This window comes from Leuciscus leuciscus, assembly GCF_965113295.1.
Source record: "Leuciscus leuciscus genome assembly, chromosome: 6".
NCBI classification, from domain to species: Eukaryota; Metazoa; Chordata; class Actinopteri; order Cypriniformes; family Leuciscidae; genus Leuciscus; species Leuciscus leuciscus.
Window position 1 is genome coordinate 42,860,405 of NC_138730.1, and position 19,866 is coordinate 42,880,270.

Here is a 19,866-nt window from a genome sequence, read left to right on the forward strand (position 1 = left end):
TTAAAAGTTGGTGCGCTTCACCAACGGATGCCGCTCAAATGCCTCTGGGCACAATTGGATAGACCTAAAACCAATCAGAGCGATCGTCATCGTGTAAAGCCCGCCCCAATGTTTCTGATTGGTGCCGCGATTTCGCCGGATTAGAAATGGGCTTGAATGAGCTCTTTGCCAGACTACTTGCAGAGCAAATCTAAATTTTCCGGAAGTTGTCTGGGTTTTCCTAGGCTATAGTTTTGGTGGTGTCTGTGTCTAAGTGAGAAAATAATTCATGTAATTTGAAAGATTTTGTCATTGAATGCATGTTGTGCCAAAGCAATGATAAATGATCCATAGTTTAGCCCACATAAACTGCTTTTGTGCTCACTGTGGGAAGAGTTTTGAAAAAGTGGCCTAAGTATTGAGAAATGTGACCTAGCGATTGTAAAAAAAAAAAAAAAAAAAAAAAAAAAAAAAAAAATTGGGTTTGAGGTGAGAGTGACACCAAGTGGTCTGGACTGGAAGCTGCAGGTTTACATGGATCTACTGTTAAGGGATATCCACCCAAAAATTCTGTCATTAATGACTCACCCTCATGTCATTCCAAACCCATAAATGAAGATCTTTTTGATGAAATCTGAGAGATTTCTGTCCCTCCATTGACAGCTACACAACTACCACTTTGATGCTTCAAAAAGTTCATAAAGAGATCATAAAACTAATCCGTATAATTTGAGCAGTTTAGTCCAAACTTTCTGAAGAGGCTCAATCTCTTTATATGATGAACATATTTAATTTAGGCTTTAATTCACATATAAACATTGATCAGCGAATATAAACAGAAGCTCAACCGAACCTGCTTGACGTGCGAGAACAAACGTTTTCCAGAAGCTCAAACAGAAACAGAAACAGAAGCTTGAGCTTCAGTTTACCACAACTGATATGTGAGTTGATGAATGTTATTATGTGAATAAAAGCCTGAAAAAAATGAACAAACAGTATCACTGTCTGCATGGATCAAAAAGCAGAGGACATTCTGACAATGTGTGTAAAATATTTATTTGTATTGTTCCGTGAGGAAAAGAAACCCTATAAATCAGGGAGCTGGTGAAGCCTCTGTAACTGTATTGTGAACATGAAAGGTTTATTAGCAGTTTTATAGAACATGAGTTGACAGAACGCCGTCTACAAGATGACCACGTTGTTGCAGAGGTCCGACTGGCAGCATTTGATCTTCATGGCGGTGTTATTCTGGAGAAGAGCACACTCAGTCTTACTGCTGCATCTCCGAAAGCCCATGACTACATCAAACACAAAAATAAAAGCAGTTCATGAACATCATGACTTGATCTAATCACAAAGTGAACATTTATCTGCATATAATGAAATGCAAAGAATCAAACTACAGCCGCTTCTGTTTGGAAGCGTCCATGTGAGTGTTATTTTAGTTTGAACGAGATACTAATATAGTTTTTATTCGTTTAAATTAGTTTTTATTTGTAAATATTCCATTTTCATTTTAAAGTTTTAGTACATTTTTTTTGTTGTTGTTGTCTTTTTTTATTGTATATTTCTATATTTTTTTTATTAATGTAATTAAATGTCAAATACATTTATTTCAGTTTAATTTGTAATTATTTTCATACATCAAGTAATCAAACTACATTAAATAAAAATAAGAAATGTTTCCTTGGCAACTAGCTTTTTTACTATATAGAAGGGAAGTATTCGATTTCTGACACAGCTTCTGTTTCCCAGTTCTGTTTAGCTTTGGTTTCCTTGGTTACTGATTATGTACTCGTTTGTTTCTATGGTTACTTATGATTATCACCTGTGTCTCTTTGTTTGTTTGCCATGTATACCGTATACACTCCCTGTTCAGTCCTTCGTCAGTTCTTGTTTATGGATATTGAGGTTTTGCTTTATCTCGCTTCTCCTGGGTGTTACGGATTATAAATAAAGACTGTTTGTTTGTTTGTTTGTTTGTTTGTTACTCCGTTTGTGCTTGCTGTAATTCACTCGTGACAATTTCAAGTAACAAAACAGTTTTTTTAAGGTTTTAGTTAATTATTTTAATCCTGGTTCATGTCAAATATTTGGACACACCTCCTCATTCTTTATTATTTTCCACATTTTCCACAAAAAAAAAAATATATATAAAAGAATTTAACTTTTTCTTCAGGACATTTATATGCATTTCTTAGTGTGAAACGGACAGAAAGTTGAAACTTTAAACTCACAGGGAGGGAAGTTGAATCTGGCCGCTATACAGGCATCTTTTCCAATGCCACAGGTCTCTTGAGATGGCGTGCAGCGTGTTCCAGACTGAGGAACGCAGTGGTGGCATTTCAGTGCAGATCCTGCAATGGATTACAGCACACATGTGCATAAATCAGCACTGATGTAAAACTTTTTTATAACCTCTCAGTAAGAATTGGTAACAGTATTGCAAAATTTTAGTATGGGGATTTTTCAGTCACAACATGATTATGTTATATCAATAGTTTGCACAGTCAGATTTGTTAGATTAGGAACATTGTTCATGATCTGTAGAACAGAAACCATTCTAACTAGCTTCATTTGGAGCCAGAAACAGCAGTCATGTGACATCAATGGAAACATTTTTATTTTTCAATTCATTTTTTGAAGTAATGTACACTTATAAATCGCATTAACATACATTAACATACTCAGTAACATACTGAGACAAAAAAAAAAAAAAAAATGTTATTAAAATTCACCAGCTTCAACTCACCATAGTTCAACACCAGAACAAGAACAAGGACCACCAGCAAAGTCTTCATTATTCTGTTGATTAGAGCTGAGAAAATAATAATAATAATTATTAATAAGTACAACACTCATCAGTATCTCAGTTAAGAGTATATCTGTGGTGGAATTTCGTTTTTGGCTGATCAGTTCAGTGATGCTTACAGCAAACGCAAACAGCATGCCGTTAAAAGAAAATGAACTGTACTCTGTTCTTGCATGTCAAGCATCACTGTTACTATAGAGTTAGAGCTTTGAACAAACCCCTAACCTTATCTATTGCACTTGAATGATTTGATATGAATTATTCCTCAATTCATGTCAGGTTGAAGAGATTTGTGGTGTTACTTTACAAAGCGATTAAGCTTAGATTTTCACCAGGCAAATTATAAAACTTGTGTTAAAGCGCTTTATAGACAGCGTCAAATTATACAAAAGTGTTCAATTGTATACCGAAGGTGAAATTTAGACTTTAAATCTGTGCAGTTTAGCCTAGAACTGATCTCTAAGACTAAAGTAGTGCAAATATCTAATGTGTATTGTTTTAGGATAATAATGTGAAAGCTTACCTCCTAAGCGATGTAGTATTGAGAGTTTTGTAAGTTCATAAGCACTTGTGTGTATCCCGTATCTCTTATATAGCACACTTGTCACGCACTCAGGAGTGAATCATTTCCAGTAATTAAGGAATTCCCAGAGAGTTTGGAACTTGTTCATTGTGTTAAAATGAGGCCACAGACACTCAAGGCTCAACAACATTTGCTCAACTGTGTGTTTGATCATTGTTTACTCATGCATTCAGATCTTCAGTACTGAATGTGCAATGTTCTTGTGCAAGATCCTGTTCTGTCCCATTCTACTACAATAAATCACTCTTCACTTGTTTTTAACGTGGCATATTAATTACAGATATTTTTTAAATATTATCTGCATTTGGGTATCAAACACAAATATAGTGGTGCAGGCCCAGAATGGCCATCGGGATTCTCGGTGGGCTGGCCTTTTTTTATTATTATTATTATTATTATTTTATATTATTGCCTGTCCAATGCACCAAAGTGATAATTTACGAATTCGGCATTCAATAATAAATCAATGATAAATCATGAATCTGTTAGTCCTGACTAACGTGCGCAAATGTACAAATAAATACAACCGAACAAAGATGAAACAAATTAAATAAACACTGCTTGAATATTTTCAGGTCTAACAGTATTCGGCAGAAATTGAATAATCAAATGTAAAATAACACTGCATTAGATTAGATTAGATTCTTTTTCATTTTTGCAAACATCATTTGGTGTCAGAAAGACCCTGAATAGCTTATACGGGTTAAATAATATACAAAACAATGTAAACAACTGTTGAAACATAAATAAATCCCCTAATTCAACTTAATTTAAGTTCCGTTGCTGCCTTTAATTAGGTATAATCAAACTGGCTGTATAGTAATTTCAACCATTTAAAAAAATCTTGTCAATAGTTTAGTCTTTTATAGCTTAAAAAAATAAGTTAAAAATGGTTCAATTATTTTGATGAGTTAAAGTAACGGAAAACCATTTGTTGTCATGATCAAATGTTTTTTGCAGAGAAAATGTACCCTGATGGGGATTTATGTTAAATTAGTGCCCCTTTTCTTTAATCTTCCATCTTTTACTATATAATGAATTAGTGAATGATGGTCAGCATCAGCTCCCCTTCAATGGTTCAGGAAAGGTCAGAAAGGTCGATTAAACAGCATGTCTGCCAATGAGTCTTATGAGAACATGACGGATATCTTCCCATCACTGTGTGTTGGACAAATGACAAATGTTTTCTTCTCAAATCCTATGAGGACGTGGCAGGAAAGTTCAATAAAGCTGAGGGACACGAGAGCCTGACGGGACTGGGGAGAAATATGGCAGATTTAGGATTAAGAGATATATTATATCTTTGGTGATGTGATTCATGAGCCTTTAGCAATATTCTTAGACTTTTGATGATTGTTTAGTGTCTGAATCTGTTCTGCAAGCGTTTACTGGATTTGAAATGTTCCAGAAAGTGTGAGTTACTGTTTATTTTGGGTCCAAGGTACATGTGTGCACAAGGTTTTAATGTCTGTTGGATTTAGCTCTGCTCTTGGCTTATTTAACTAATGATATTAAATGAAATTTCATCATCTTTGATCTATCAGTGATTAATGCTCTTATTATGTAACATAAGACTGGGTATGTAAAGCTCATTGATATGGCAGTCAGACAACAGTTGCCATTTTCAACTTATTTTATTTGCTGCTTATTGAGATTGTACTAAGAAAGCTAATTGAATGTTAGTGACTGCAAGAAAAAAAATCTTTGTCTTTTTGTCTTTTTCATTACAGATATCTTCAAAAAATAAAAGTATTAAATTTTTTTTTTTTTTAAACCTGTCCCTGTGGTAATAAAAAAATGCATGAACTAACAATGAGCAATACATTTGTTACAGTATTTATTAATCTTTGTTAATGGTAGTTAATACAAATCCAGCTGTTCCTTTTTTGTTCATGTTAGTTCACAGTGCATAAACTAATGTTAACAAATACAACTTCTGATTTTAATAATGAACTGGTAAATGTTCAAATTAACTAACTTAGGTTAATAAATGCTGTAGAAGTATTGTTCATTCTTCATGTTAACTAATGATGTTTTATTGTAAAGTGTTACCAAATATTATATGGTTTTCTCTTTGAATTAGGTTTATTTTTCTTACCCCACTGACAGATACTTTTCTTGGTTTAAGCACAACCTTATTTATTTATCTTTTTCAGAAAACAAGACTTTCATTCTGCTCTTCAAGTAAATTAATTTAATTCAAGAATGTTTAGATATTTTTTACTGAAAAACAAGACAAAAAGGCATTTGCTATGAAATGCATGAGTCACCAAAAAACATCTGATTTTGACATCATGGAAATGTAAAACTGTCACATTTTTTACATCTGATATTGACATTCACTATGGAAGCTTGTTTCCAGCAAAGAATAAAACAATTTAAAAGATAATTGTGACTTTTTATCTCACAATTCTGACTTTTGTTCTCAGAATAACGTGATATAAACTCACAATTGCGAGAACAAAAGTCAGAATTGTGAGATAAAAAGTCGCAATTATCTTTTAAATTGTTTTATTCTGTGGTGGAAACAAGCTTCATACATCACAGCTGTTAGGCTGCCCTTGAAATCTGTGTTTGAAAAATATTATAGATGACATGCACTAATAATACTGCAACATTTCACAATGTGATTTGCTCATCTTAATGTTTTAACATGGAAAGGTTAACTGCAGTAGTCTTCTATTGTATATTGCTATATTGTAAATTGTATGTGAATGAGAATGTATTTGTATGATATTGTGCAAGTAAATCACATCAACAAAAATGCTTGCATGCTTTTATTTTAATGTTAATGACCATAAACAATTTTTTTTAAAGTTTACATTTTCATAATTTGAAAAGCAGATTTAAAATGATCTTTTAAAAAAAAAACAAAGCAAACTGATTTGTTAAACAATTTTTGTGTGAATGAGAATGATATATTAGTATGATATCTGTATTAAAAAGCAAGTAAATCGCATCACCAAAAAACAATTTATTTAGTTTTTTTGACCGTTGCCACTTTGAGACAGACTGTTTATTTGTAACGTGCACAACAAAAAATTCAGTGAGGAAATATTGCTTTATTTTTTATTTTTTTAGTCACAAATCAGAAGCATAGTCATCATGTGTAATCTATTTTATTGCAAGCTGTTGTATGAATCCGGCTGACATACGGCTCAGATCAGTCAAAGGTGTTGCAGAAGTCCTTCTGGCAGCACTTGATGTTGATGTAGGCGTTCTGTTTCTGCATCTCACAGTCTGACATTGACATGCACTTTTGGAAATGACCATCTGTTTCAAACAAAACCAGATTTTTTAATTACATTAATAATAGTGCGTTGCCAGAAAACAGCCCATTTTTGTTCTTGTCTGAATGGACATCAACACTCACATGGACTTCTGCGAAACTTGGCGGCGGCACACGCGTTTTTCTCCGGTGGACAGGTTACAGCGGTGACCTCACAGGACCCTCCTGCTTTAACTGGGGTGCAGAGATGGCAGTCCAGGGCCGTGCCTTAAACACACACGGGACAATATTTGAAATCACACTTCCATTTGTGTGCATAAAAGCCTTTTTTAACCCTTTGCGCTTGTAGTTTGGACATGTTTTTGCTATTCTCCATGTCGACATTTTCAGAAATGTCACAAACAAAACCTCCCCGCACACCACGTACAGAAGTTAAACTACAGGTATTAACGGACTTTTCTTATTTCTTTTTGCTGTATGAATATTCTCATGTATTTTTCAGCACACAAATGAGAGTTTCATTGCATCTTAGATGATATGAAATCAGTCATCACACTCACCGCCTGTTACGACCAGCATGAGAACAACAGCCAATATGAGGAACCTCATCGTTCTGTGAAACAAACCGAAGAAGAGAAGCGACTCATTTATTATTGGTAAAGAAAAACAAGATAACTCTAAAGACTATTAAAACTCACTAGACAGCAACCAACCAATTCAAACCAAACCCAAGCATCTTAAACATACTAAAATAAACCTGTAAATCGTCTGAGGGAGTATCATGGTCAAAGGCCATGTTTTATCTTATGTTTTATGATTCATCCCTGATTTAATGTACTGTAAAAAAAAACAAAAAATAATAATAATTCAATGAATAAAACTGCGTAACTCACCTTTGTACTGCAGTGGACTGAGTAAAACTGATCCGCTTTCTGTCCGTATGTCTACACATGAAACCTCACCTTTATCCTACAGTTTCTTATCACCTCCCTCCTCTCTCGTTCTTTGTGCAAACAGACCAAGCCTGGTCATACTGCATGCAACACAACTATATCAATATCAAATATGGTCTTGGCACAAGAAAATTAAACAGTATTTCTCAACTTTATGGGTGTAACTGTGTTTGAAAGAGATGTCTGCAACTTCCTTCCTGTGCTGTAGCTTTATAGCTGGGGTCAGATAGGTCATCTAAGATAGATAGATAGATAGATAGATAGATAGATAGATAGAATGACATAGACAGAATGAGATAGATAGATAGAATGACATAGATAGATAGATAGATAGATAGATAGATAGATAGATAGATAGATAGATAGATAGATAGATAGATATAATGACATAGACAGAATGAGATAGATAGATAGAATGACATAGATAGATAGATAGATAGATAGATAGATAGATAGATAGATAGATAGATAGATAGATATATAGATAGATAGATAGATAGATAGATAGATAGATAGATAGATAGATAGATAGATAGATAGATAGATAGATCAGAATCAGAATCAGAATCAGAAAGAGCTTTATTGCCAAGTATGCTTGCGCATACGAGGAATTTGTCTTGGTGACAGTAGCTTCCAGTACACATACAATATAAAGTGACAAGACAAGTGACAAGTAACATAGGTATAAATAAAAAATAGAAAAAATAAAATAAAAATAAAAGATTATAAATTATAAATATATATAAAGTTATGAGGTGCTATAATGAAATGTCTGAGGGAAGTATTGCACATGTTTGTTCCACAGTAGGGGAACATTTAAGTGTTCATGAGGTAGATGGCCTGGGGAAAGAAACTTTTCCTGTGTCTGGTTGTTTTTGTGCTCGGTGCTCTGTAGCGTCGACCAGACGGTAACAGTTCAAACAGAAAGTGTGCTGGGTGTGACGGGTCCAGAGTGATTTTGCGAGCCCTTTTACTCACTCTGGATGAGTGCAGTACTTTGAGTGTGGGAAGGGTAGTGCCAGTGATTCGCTCAGCAGTCCGAACTATCCGCTGTAGTCTACGGGGGTCGTAGTAGACGATAATAGACGATAGATAATCTATCTACTAGATAGATAGATAGATAGATAGATAGATAGATAGATAGATAGATAGATAGATAGATAGATAGATAGATAGATAGATAGATAGATAGATAGAATGACATAGATAGATAGATAGAATGACAGATAGATAGATAGATAGATAGATAGATAGATAGATAGATAGATAGATAGATAGATAGATAGATAGATAGATAGATAGATAGATATGACAGACAAATAGTGCATCTCTTCTAGTCTAGTTCTTCTCTTGATGTTTATGTTCTTGCAGCTCTGATATGTGTGTGTGTGTGTGTGTGTGTGTGTGTGTGTGTTTGTGTGTGAGTGTGTGTGTGTGTGTGTGTGTGTGTGTGTGTGTGTGTGTGTGTGTGTGTGTGTGTGTGTGTGTGTGTGTGTGTGTGTGTGTGTGTTGTGTTGTGTTGTTTTGACTGTCTGCCAGCTTCAGTCGTTCACACACCCAAACAGTGACTGTAAATCGGAGCTTTAACACAATAGATTGTGCCGTTGTGTTCCTCGCGCTCCTGAACACCAATATCAGCAGAGCCCAGTGTAAGAGAATCTGTCCATGATGCAAAAACTGCTAAGCTCTTCATTGTGCCGCTTTTGTGGGCAAAACCTCGCGATAAAACCTCGCAGCGTATAGGACACATATATCAGACAGTCCGGATCTTTCCCTCCGGTTGCTCTCTCTCACTCCAGTGGATCGGTGTCCAGGATCCAGGCAGGGAAAGATGTCACAGTATTCAGGGAAGGTGAGTACTGGAGTCCTCTCTGGAGGAGTTTCAAGGAATGATTGACTAGAACCTGCTGACCAACCAAAGCAACATTTATATGTAATACATATATGCATTCTTTTATACACACATATACAATTTTGCATATACATGAACAACATATAAACATGAACATACCTGTGTACAATCTAGAGACATTAAATGTTGCACAACTACTTCTGCAAGTAAACTTATATATTTACATTATACATTTCAATACACAGGACTCAACAGTAGTTCTAATAGATTTGAACTTAATATTTTTAAATAAAAATTATTATTTTTTATATGTTTTATAAAACAAGTGCATTTTATTTTTTAGCAATTTGTATGTGTCAGAAAGAATATAGCCTTCTATGTTCTTCCACAACATTAAGTCTTTTATACAGAAAAACTTGCATCATATAATTTATTAGGTTTAATTGGCACTATTAGCTGTAAATTATAATGTCAAATTCATTAATCATCCAATTTAGCTGTTATTACACATCATATAAAGTATGATTTTCAGCTCAGTTTAGCTTATGCTTCCCTAAATATAAAAATTATTTTGATTTAAACACAACTTTATCTGTGTTAGCAAGCTAGATAATTTTTTTTTTTTAAAGAAATTATTTAAAAAACATATTTTAATATTTTAACATTTTAAAAAGCAAAATTTGTAACAACAGTGCAACCAGATGTTCATGTTTGCAAAGCATAAAAATTCCAATGCATGATGTTATTGAGCAGCTTCTGGTGTGTGTGTGTGTGTGTGTGTGTGTGTGTGTGTGTGTGTGTGTGTGTGTGTGTGTGTGTGTGTGTGTGTGTGTGTGTGTGTGTGTGTGTGTGTGTGTGTGTGTGTGTGTGTGTGTGTGTGTGTGTGTGTGTGTGTGTGTGTGTGTGTGTGTGTGTGTGTGTGTGTGAGAGAGAGAGAGAGAGTGTGTGCGTGCGCCTGTGTGTACATCCAACTCTGTGTATTTCTGTACTTTGTGTTTAACATTTCCACTTTTTTGGACCAAGTTTCTCCTCTGGGATCTAAACTAAACTGGGATCTAATTAAGATTCAGACAGTCTACCTCTTCAAACATGGTCAAAAACATATCTCTGACAGGTTTCATCTTCCAAAGTAATTGATTTTTAAACTAAGAATTATTCCAGAAGTAAGTAAAACCAAAATATAATTAATGCATTTGACCAAACAAGCTGTTCTAACTTCCATTTGCCTGGTGTTTAAAGCCGGGGAAACTTCAGAAGATGGAAAGTGTTACCAGTGTGATGCTCAGTTGTAGCTTCAGTTTCACAGAGTCTGTTACACCACCAGTGTTTGCAATTGAAAGAAAACCCTCAGCAATAGTCCCGAAAGCACCTGACACGCCTCCATCTTCTCACAGATAGTGTTCTACGAGGGCAAGTGCTTCACTGGCAGGAAGCTGGAGGTGTTTGGAGACAGTGATAACTTCCAGGACCTTGGCTTCATGAACAGGGTGAACTCCATCCGCGTGGAGACCGGGGCTTGGCTGTGTTTCGACCATCCCGATTTCAAGGGACAGCAGTACATCCTGGAGAAAGGAGAGTATCCAGAATTCCAACGCTGGAATGCTCACAATGATCACATGGGCTCCTGCAAGCCAATCAAAATGGTGAGCGTGAAAACACAATGAAAAGTTACTGTTGTAACCACATAATGCTCATCTATTCGTTTTAAAACCTTCAATGCGTGACAAACAACCAATTCCAGACATAAAAAGGAATCTGCAAATACTATAATGCATTTTAACTTTGGTTACAATTATTTATGAAAAGATATAATGCATTATAATGTACATTATTAATACATTTGCAATACATTATACATAAAGGCTTTAAGTAAAGTGTTATCGATAATTTGTTATCTATTCGATTTGTTTCAATATAATTGTACAAATGTCTTAACTTTTGACAGTCCAATCAAATCATGAGATCATTTATCACTTTTAAAATGAATGGTAGCACTGAAGGTCAAGTCACAGCAAAAAATGACATTGTTCCTCAGTAATTTTTGTTTTGTTTTCCAGAATAAATATCTATACATTCTTAAATCAAGATACATTTACTTGAAAGCAAAATGACCCAAGTATTCGGTCTTGTTTTCTGAAAAATGTATCAAAATTCTGTACATTTTTGCTTAAAACAAGAAAAATATCTACCAGTGGAGAAATAAAAATAAACTTGTTTTCCCTTTGAATTAGGTTTATTTTGTGTGATCCCATTAGCATTCTTAATTTTGATGATTTTTTTTTTTTTTTTTGAAAAACAAGACTTAAAGGGATAGTTCACCCAAAAATGAAAATTAATTTACTCACCCTGAAGTTGTTCAAAACTTGAATGAATTGCTTTCTTCTGCTGAACACAAAATAAGATATTTTGACAAATGTCGGTAACCAAAAAGTTGATGGACCCCGTTGACTTCCACAGTATTTTCCCAAATGTCGATGGGGTCCATCAATTGTTTGGTTACCCACATTCTTCAAAATATCTTCTTTTGTTTTCTGAAGAAAGAAACTCATACAGATTTTGAAAAACTTGAGGGTGAGTATAATGATGACAGAATTTAAATTTTTGGGCGAACTATCCCGGCTTGACTGTATGATATTTTTGTAATGTGTCACTCACCTTGCTACAATGTGCTTCCCCTGTGTGTGTCAGCACGGGGAGCAATACAGGATGGAGCTTTTCGAGGAGCCGAACTTCACTGGTCAGTGTGTTGAACTGTGTGACGACTGTCCCTTCCTCCAGAGCACTGGAATCAGCCAGAACTGCCTCAACTCCGTTAAAGTCTACGGAGACGGCGCGTAAGTCTTGCAGGGGCCAAACAATGTGAATCAATGAGTGAAACTGTACACTATTATTCCAATGTCCCAAACTCTTTAATAGTTACCTCTTTCCCCGCCATTGACGGAATTTTCCATGTATAAATGTTTTCACTGTTATACAGTAGGGGGCGCTATTACGCATATACTCAAAGAGTCTCCGGATCAAAACACAGGCGCGGACAGCGATGGAAGCATAAATATCATATAATAAAGGCTAGATGTCTCGTCCGCGCTGCTGGCCAATGGAGGTCGACGTCCGCACACGGCGGCCATCTTGCCACAGGGAGCTCGCTCACTGGTAACATTGTGTTTTAATGGTGCATGTACTTTTAAATAACCATAAATTGCTCAATTTTCTACCGATTTTCAAACGGTTTGGTTTGTTATAAACGTCAGATATGTAGTTATAACACTGCAAACATATGAATAATTAAGAAAATCTGTTCAGAATTATAGCCACGTTAATAACGTTTGTAAGAAACCAAACCGTTTGTAAATCCGTCAAGATTTCAGCGAGATAAGATGATTTGTGTTCGTGCTGATCACTCACCTTACTTCAGATACCACAGAGCTCGCCAGAAAGCTTCCCTGTGACAAGATGGCCGCCGGAGATGCCGGAAGAGACTCCGCCTTAAGACATCTAGCCTTATATGGATATCTATGGATATAAGCATTGCTTTTGCACATGTAAAATAGTGCGATCAATAAACAGCATATAGGCTATAAATCAAAACTACCTAACGTTACCGAAGGAAATGTTGACTCAGGACGAGCTATAGGACTGGGAAGGTTTGTGGGTGTTGATGGACTCGATCTACTCCATCAGTGTTTTGATCATCATCGTTCTGAACCCGATCCAGACGTACAAAAACGTGCATTTCTCATCTTTTTGTTCAAAATGACGTTTTTTGTTTTTTTTACTTACCCACAAGCAAGTGTTGCTAAAAAATAATGCATGAAGCAAGAACAAAATGTTTTTATTTATTTATTTATTTTTAAGCAGGCTCTGTACTTTCTTCTGATATATTGCATGATTGTTCAGATATTCATGCAACAAAATATTCTGGGGGCAATGAAAATTTTGTGTAAATTATAAAAAAAATGTGGTGCTGGCAACTTACAAAAAAAAAAACACTGGCGGGGAAAGAGTTGAAAAATACTTGCACTGGGAAAAATACATTCTTACATAGTATTTTTGTCTAGTTTTGCAGTACAAACAAACATCTAAACATTCTTAATTCAATACGCAAGATATTAAGTCTTATTTTCTGAAAACATTTATTAAAATGAAGTGAGTTTATGCTTAAAACAAGGATTGTTTTCTACCAATGGGTTCAGAAAAAAAACGTAATTCCAAGGGAAAACAAGATTATTTTTCTGGCAGATTTTAAGCATAAACTCGCTTAATTTTGATAATTTCTTTTAGAAAACAAGACTTAATATCTTATGACATTTTGCTTTAAAAAAAAAAAAAAAAATTCTCTTCTTTTAAGAATGCTTATATATTTGTACTGGAAAACAAGACAACATTTCTGAGTAAGAAAACCGGTTTTTGAAGTGCAGAATGAAATCATTCTGTTTAACCCTCACTGTTGCAAAACTATACGTTGTTTAAAGCAATTAAATATGTTTTAATCAAAACTACATAGAGCAGAAGCTCAATATATTATTAATTGATGTGAATCCCTATTGCCACATTATTTGCATCAAGTTTAGCATTTGTAAAAGTGTTTAACTTGATTGAAAAATGTCAACTTAATGTGCAATTTAAAAGATGCATGAATGCAACAGTGTCTGATTTAATGTCATTCACACAGCAGAGCTCATAATCATACATGAATATCCCAAATAAAATGTCTTTCTTTCTTTCTTTCTTTCTTTCTTTCTTTCTTTCTTTCTTTCTTTCTTTCTTTCTTTCTTTCTTTCTTTCTTTCTTTCTTTCTTTCTTTCTTTCTTTCTTTCTTTCTCTCTCTCTCTCTCTCTACTGGTTTAGTTGGGTCATGTACGAAGAGCCGAACTATCGTGGCCGCATGTACATTTTGGAAAGAGGAAACTACGGCTCATTTATGGAGTGGCAAGCTGAGAATCCCAACATCCAGTCTATCCGCAAAGTGGTCAACTATTTCTAAACTTTTAAAGCAGCCTTGCTCTCTATAAAAACATAGATCAAATTATCAGAATTTTACCTTTTTTTTGTATTAATGAATTACATAGCTATGTGCTTTTTATCATCAATGATGAATCGGTTATCTTAAAAGAATATGCAATCATCACAAATATTCTTGTTTGTTTTATTTTGTATTTGTACTGAGGCAATAAGCTAAAAATAGAGAAAGAAATAATTGTGAAAGAGTTGTTCTCATAGTTTTTTTTTCTTCAGAATTCCAAACATTCAGTGGCATTCTGTAATAAATACACTGAAAAAAAAAAAAAGTATTTTTGTCTTGTTTTCCCATACAAGTATCTCAACATTCTTAATTCAAGATACATAAACTTGATAAGCAAAATGGCAGAAAGTCTTGTTTTCTGAAAAATGTGTGAAAATTGAGTGAGATTTCTCTTTGAATTAAATCCTTTTTTTTTACACAAACATTTTACAGAAACTTGATATTTTAAATAATTAGTTTCTCAGGTGAAAGTATCTTGATTTAAGTATGTATAGACTTCAATAGTATGCAAGTAAATGTTGATTTTGAAATATCTCTATAATAATACAAATTTTTATCCTTTTCTAAAAAAAATCTACATTTTTAGACATTTTCACATTTTCATTTCTGGATGAACAAGTAAGCGAAGTCAAGCATGTAGGCCTATTCTATTTGTGACCATTACCTGTAATTATAGCGACGGTGAGTAAGGTATCAAAGATGGTGACATCCATACAACAACAAAAAAATGTCTTATCACAATTGAGGAGTCCAATCAAGCTGTGACTTCATCTGTCAAATCTGAACTAGCAGCAGCTTTTATGACCGGAGAAGATAGGATTATATGAGTCAGACACAGACCACAAAACTTGAAAGTGCTTCAAATAACCAAGAATATAGTATCGTGGTTTGCCCTGTCAGATACTTCGACAGATGCGTGTGGACTCGAGACGTGTATAACTTACGATGGTTGTGTGTTGATGGGAGTGCAGTAATTCTGACTAAAACATAAGTTTTGTTAAAATATTTATTTGAAATGTAGGTTTAATATTCTACATGCATTTATTCTCAGAGATGGGCATAAATACATGGAAATGTATTTAAAATACAAATACAATATACTGTGTGAAAAAATGTATTTAAATACAAATGCAAAATACTGTGTGAATTTTTTTATTTAAATACAAATACAGTATTTTGTATTTTGAAAATACACAAAATACATGTGAAATTGGCCATCCAGTGCAGGGATAGGTCACAGAGAATGAAGAAACTACATAGGCCTACTGACTTTACATTCAACCACATCTCTGCCTTTCTTTCTTTCTTTCTTTCTTTCTTTCTTTCTTTCTTTCTTTCTTTCTGGCAATTACAAATAAACTTATGCAAAATAGCAGAATTTATATACTTATTTCTGGTTACAATGTAGTATATTACTTGTGGTGAACACTATTATAAAATTCATACTGTATGTAAAACTGTGGGAACCTTTTCTGCTATCTAGCAAAGAATATGGATGGGCGATATGACCAAAATCTCTATATATTTTATGTAAAGTTTATTTGTTTCTATAAGTTTATTAAAATTAGAAAGTGTATCTAAAATTAAAAATTAGAATTAATTTAGATTCATTTGACACTATTTACCCCTTTTTGATTTTTTTTTTAATGTAACATAAAACTAGAATGTTTGTGGTGTATCATTCATCAGTGCTTCATTTTCCACTCCAACGTTCCAATAATTCCTGCCCACTAAATTAAATTAATAAATTAGCTTACCCCACAAATAGGCCCATCTATGTAAACGATTTAGAAAAAGTTCCATCAATTCAAACTTTATATCATCACTATGATATGTAGTGTCACATCACCCAGCCCTAACATGCAATAATGCTTTAAACACGTTTGACAAGCTAGTTGATAAAAATCATCAACCGGTCAAGACTGATTGGCTAACGCTATTTTCCCACTTGTCTGTGCTCTTTTATTCTTTCATGTTAACTGAAGTGAATAATGCACTATTTTAACTTTAATCAACAAGTAGAATTGATCATGACATTCTCACCTAATAAAAAAAAAGAAAAAGAAAAGAAAAAAATCACTGATCTAATGCTGAGCTAGTGAATGTCTGAACTAGTTGATGCACAAAGTCAGTACCCTGATAAAGAGGTTGACTGGCAAAAAGTATTTTATGTATTTTGAAAATACAAAAATACTCATCTTAAATGTATTTAAATACAAATTACATTAGATTTTTTTCCAAAGGCTTTAAAATACAAAATACAAAAAAGTATTTTGCATTTCAAATACGTATTTTAAATACATGTATCTGAAATACTGCCCATCCCTGTTTATTCTACACATTTATGCATGGCATCAAAGAACCACCTGACACAAAGTCGTGGATCATGGAATAAATTCATTTGTTACTCAAATTATCAAGCTGGTTATGCTACACTTTACATTCTAAGCAGCAGCCAAGTATGGTAGTTTAAGAAGAGTCTAATTTATGCTTTCTGCAAGATACAAGACATTATGTGAACCACACCTATAATCAGCAGGTAGATTTCCAGTTCACTTGAAAGGAGGTTTACCTTAAATGTGCAACTTGGCTGGCATTTTTTGCATTAATTTTTTTTCTGAGGGATCTAGCAAACAAACAAATGTAAAGGCTGTTGTGCATGATGCGTTCCAGAAAGTGTTCCTGTGTGTTTTTTTTTTTATTATTTGTATTTATATATTCTGATTTGTAACCAGTAAGAGAATAAAGTTGCCCTTAACAAATCAATGAAAGCATTATTTAAATAAATCCATGTGTGTCATGCTTATGCTTATATTTTATTATTCTGTGCTGAAAGCAACAACAACAAAAAAGAAGCTATTTAAGTGCCCCTCGTAAATATTAATGCAGTGAGACAAAATGGATCAGCGAAACTGCATTAACCGATGCAAAATCTCTAAATAAAGGTATAACGGTACTGTTTTTGTTTTCACATGTTATGTAGGCCACTGGTAAGCGGAATAAATGCAACAATGGTTCTCTTATGAGAGGTTCTCTCGTATTGCGTAAGTTAGCTTACGCTACGGGAAAGTTGTCTTTTCTCGAGATCTGAAGCCAAAAAATTATCCTTAATTTTGTATTTATTGTCAACGCAGTGCGGCAGCGGGCAGACCATGGCAGGCTACATAAGCGTGCTCATTGGCTGTCCAGCGGCAACTGCTGCAGCCTACCAGTGAGCCCTGTGTGACGTCACGCCCATTGAGGGTGCTTTGCGCCCTCCACACCCCTCTAACCGTCAGGATGGGTGTGGCTAGCGTGTAAGGAAGGGCTCACAGGCTGAAAATCGGATTTTCTTGTCTTCAGCGAAGCTCTTCGCATCGCTGGATCTTGAGAGCCGCCGCCGTTGAAACCAGCGACCAGCAAGCTTAGGAAAGTGCCTGAGGAAGCCGGCCGCCTTCGCCGCCTTCAGCCATCCGTGCCTGCTACGCTATCCGGCGACATATCCTTTCATTGCTGCGAGCAGCTCTTCGTTTCGTTTGGTGGGCGCACCAAGGGTCTCGCCGCCTCGAAACAGAACCTGTCCAGGTGGATAGTGGACACGATCACAGCAGCCTACGCCTCCAAACACCTGCAGTGCCCTATGGGTATCAGAGCCCACTCCACTAGAGGCATGGCCTCATCGTGGGCTTGGTCCAGCGGGATTTCTATTCACGATATTTGCATGGCGGCGGGCTGGGCCTCCCCATCTACATTCGTGAGGTTTTATAACCTGGAAGTTCCCGCCTTGCAGGCTAAACTGTTATCAGTATAAGTGATATGTATGTTCTGCCCAGTCACTCATGTGCAGACTACGTTCATGTACTGTTAATATTTCTGGTAATGGCACCAAGGGAAGAGTATTTCTGTACACAGACCGGCTGAGTAAAATTACTATATACATTTACATTATGTGCATCTGAGTTATGCACATTAGTAGGGAAATTGATCAAAAATAACCATTAACTTTTTTAGCTTCATTGTTCATTTTAAATAAGGAGGCTCTCCTTTGCAGCACCTGTGCCTGCTGTATCCCCCAAAGGGAGCACCTGTGCCTGCTGCGACCCCAAAGGAAGCACCTGTGCCTGCTGCATCCCCAAAAGAAGCACCTGTGCCTGCTACGTCCCCAAAGAGAGCACCTGTGCCTGCTGCGTCCCCAAAGGAAGCACCAGTGCCTGCTGCGTCCCCAAAAGAAGCACCTGTGCCAGCTACGTCCCCAAAGGAAGCACCTGTGCCTGCTGCATCCCCAAAAGAAGCACCTGTGCCTGCTACGTCCCCAAAGAGAGCACCTGTGCCTGCTGCGTCCCCAAAGGAAGCACCAGTGCCTGCTGCGTCCCCAAAAGAAGCACCTGTGCCAGCTACGTCCCCAAAGGGAGCACCTGTGCCTGCTGCGTCCCCAAAGGGAGCACCTGTGCCTGCTGCGTCCCCAAAGGGAGCACCTGTGCCTGCTGCGTCCCCAAAGGAAGCACCTGTGCCTGCTGCGTCCCCAAAGGAAGCACCTGTGCCTGCTGTGTCCCCAAAGGAAGCACCTGTGTTTGCTGCATCTACAAAGGCAGCACCTGTGCCTGCTGCATCCCCAAAGCCTGTGCCTGTGCCTGCTGCGTCCTCAAAGGGAGCACCTGTTCCTGCTGCGTCCCCAAAGGGAGCACCTGTGCCGGCTGCGTCCCCAAAGGGGGCACCTGTGCCTGCTGCGTCCCCAAAGGAAGCACCTGTGCCTGCTGCGTCCCCAAAGGGAGCACCTGTGCCTGCTGCGTCCCCAAAGGAAGCACCTGTGCCTGCTGCGTTCCCAAAGGAAGAACCTGTGCCTGCTGCGTCTCCAAAGGGAGCACCTGTGCCTGCTTTGTCCCCAAAGGGAGCACCTGTGTTTGCTGCGTCCCCAAAGGGAGCACCTGTGCCTGCTGCATCCCCAAAGGGAGCACCTGTCCCTGTTGCGTCCCCAAAAGGAGCACCTGTGCATGCTGCGTCCCCAAAGCAAGCACCTGTGAATGTGAAAAGTGAAAGTGAAAGTGACACGTGACGGCCAAGTATGGTAACCCATACTTGGAATTTGACCTCTGCATTTAACCCATCCAAGTTAATGCACACACATTAGGAGTAGAGTAGTGAGTAGGTAACACACACACACTGCAAACATGGATACACACCCAGAGCAGCGGGCAGCCTTTGTGTGACGCCCGGGGAGCGATTAGGGGTTAGGTGCCTTGCTCAAGGGCACCTCAGTTATTTCCCACCGGCTCTGGAATCGAACCAGCAACCTTTGGGTTACCAGTTCAACTCCCTAACCACTAGGCCATGACTGCCCCGTGCCATGACCTGTGCCTGTGCACCTGTTCCTGCTGCGTCCCCAAAGGGAGCACCTGTGCCTTCTGCGTCTCCAAAGGGAGCACCTGTGCCTGCTGCATCCCCCAAAAGAAGCACAT

At 36.6% G+C, this 19,866-nt stretch overlaps 3 protein-coding genes across 3 annotated transcripts; 1 reads left to right on the forward strand and 2 right to left on the reverse strand.

Moving 5' to 3' along the window:
• Nucleotides 1-1,016: 1,016 nt before the first annotated feature.
• On the reverse strand, nucleotides 1,017-3,363 carry LOC309501212 (cytotoxin 7-like). The gene is made up of 4 exons (XM_082173295.1): nucleotides 3,315-3,363; nucleotides 2,732-2,797; nucleotides 2,217-2,336; nucleotides 1,017-1,277 (listed from the first exon to the last, which is right to left on the reverse strand). The coding sequence occupies exons 2-4, from the start codon at nucleotides 2,778-2,780 to the stop codon at nucleotides 1,162-1,164; spliced, it is 285 nt and encodes a 94-aa protein (XP_082029421.1). The 5' UTR covers nucleotides 2,781-2,797; nucleotides 3,315-3,363; the 3' UTR covers nucleotides 1,017-1,161.
• Nucleotides 3,364-6,138: 2,775 nt separating this feature from the next.
• ly97.3 (lymphocyte antigen 97, tandem duplicate 3) lies at nucleotides 6,139-7,658 on the reverse strand. The gene is made up of 4 exons (XM_082173288.1): nucleotides 7,497-7,658; nucleotides 7,164-7,216; nucleotides 6,748-6,870; nucleotides 6,139-6,647 (listed from the first exon to the last, which is right to left on the reverse strand). Exons 1-4 carry the CDS (start codon nucleotides 7,553-7,555, stop codon nucleotides 6,538-6,540), a joined length of 345 nt encoding a protein of 114 aa, XP_082029414.1. The 5' UTR covers nucleotides 7,556-7,658; the 3' UTR covers nucleotides 6,139-6,537.
• Nucleotides 7,659-10,871: 3,213 nt separating this feature from the next.
• Nucleotides 10,872-14,587, forward strand: crygn1 (crystallin, gamma N1). The gene is made up of 3 exons (XM_082173299.1): nucleotides 10,872-11,051; nucleotides 12,097-12,242; nucleotides 14,257-14,587. Exons 1-3 carry the CDS (start codon nucleotides 10,887-10,889, stop codon nucleotides 14,390-14,392), a joined length of 447 nt encoding a protein of 148 aa, XP_082029425.1. The 5' UTR covers nucleotides 10,872-10,886; the 3' UTR covers nucleotides 14,393-14,587.
• Nucleotides 14,588-19,866: the final 5,279 nt, after the last annotated feature.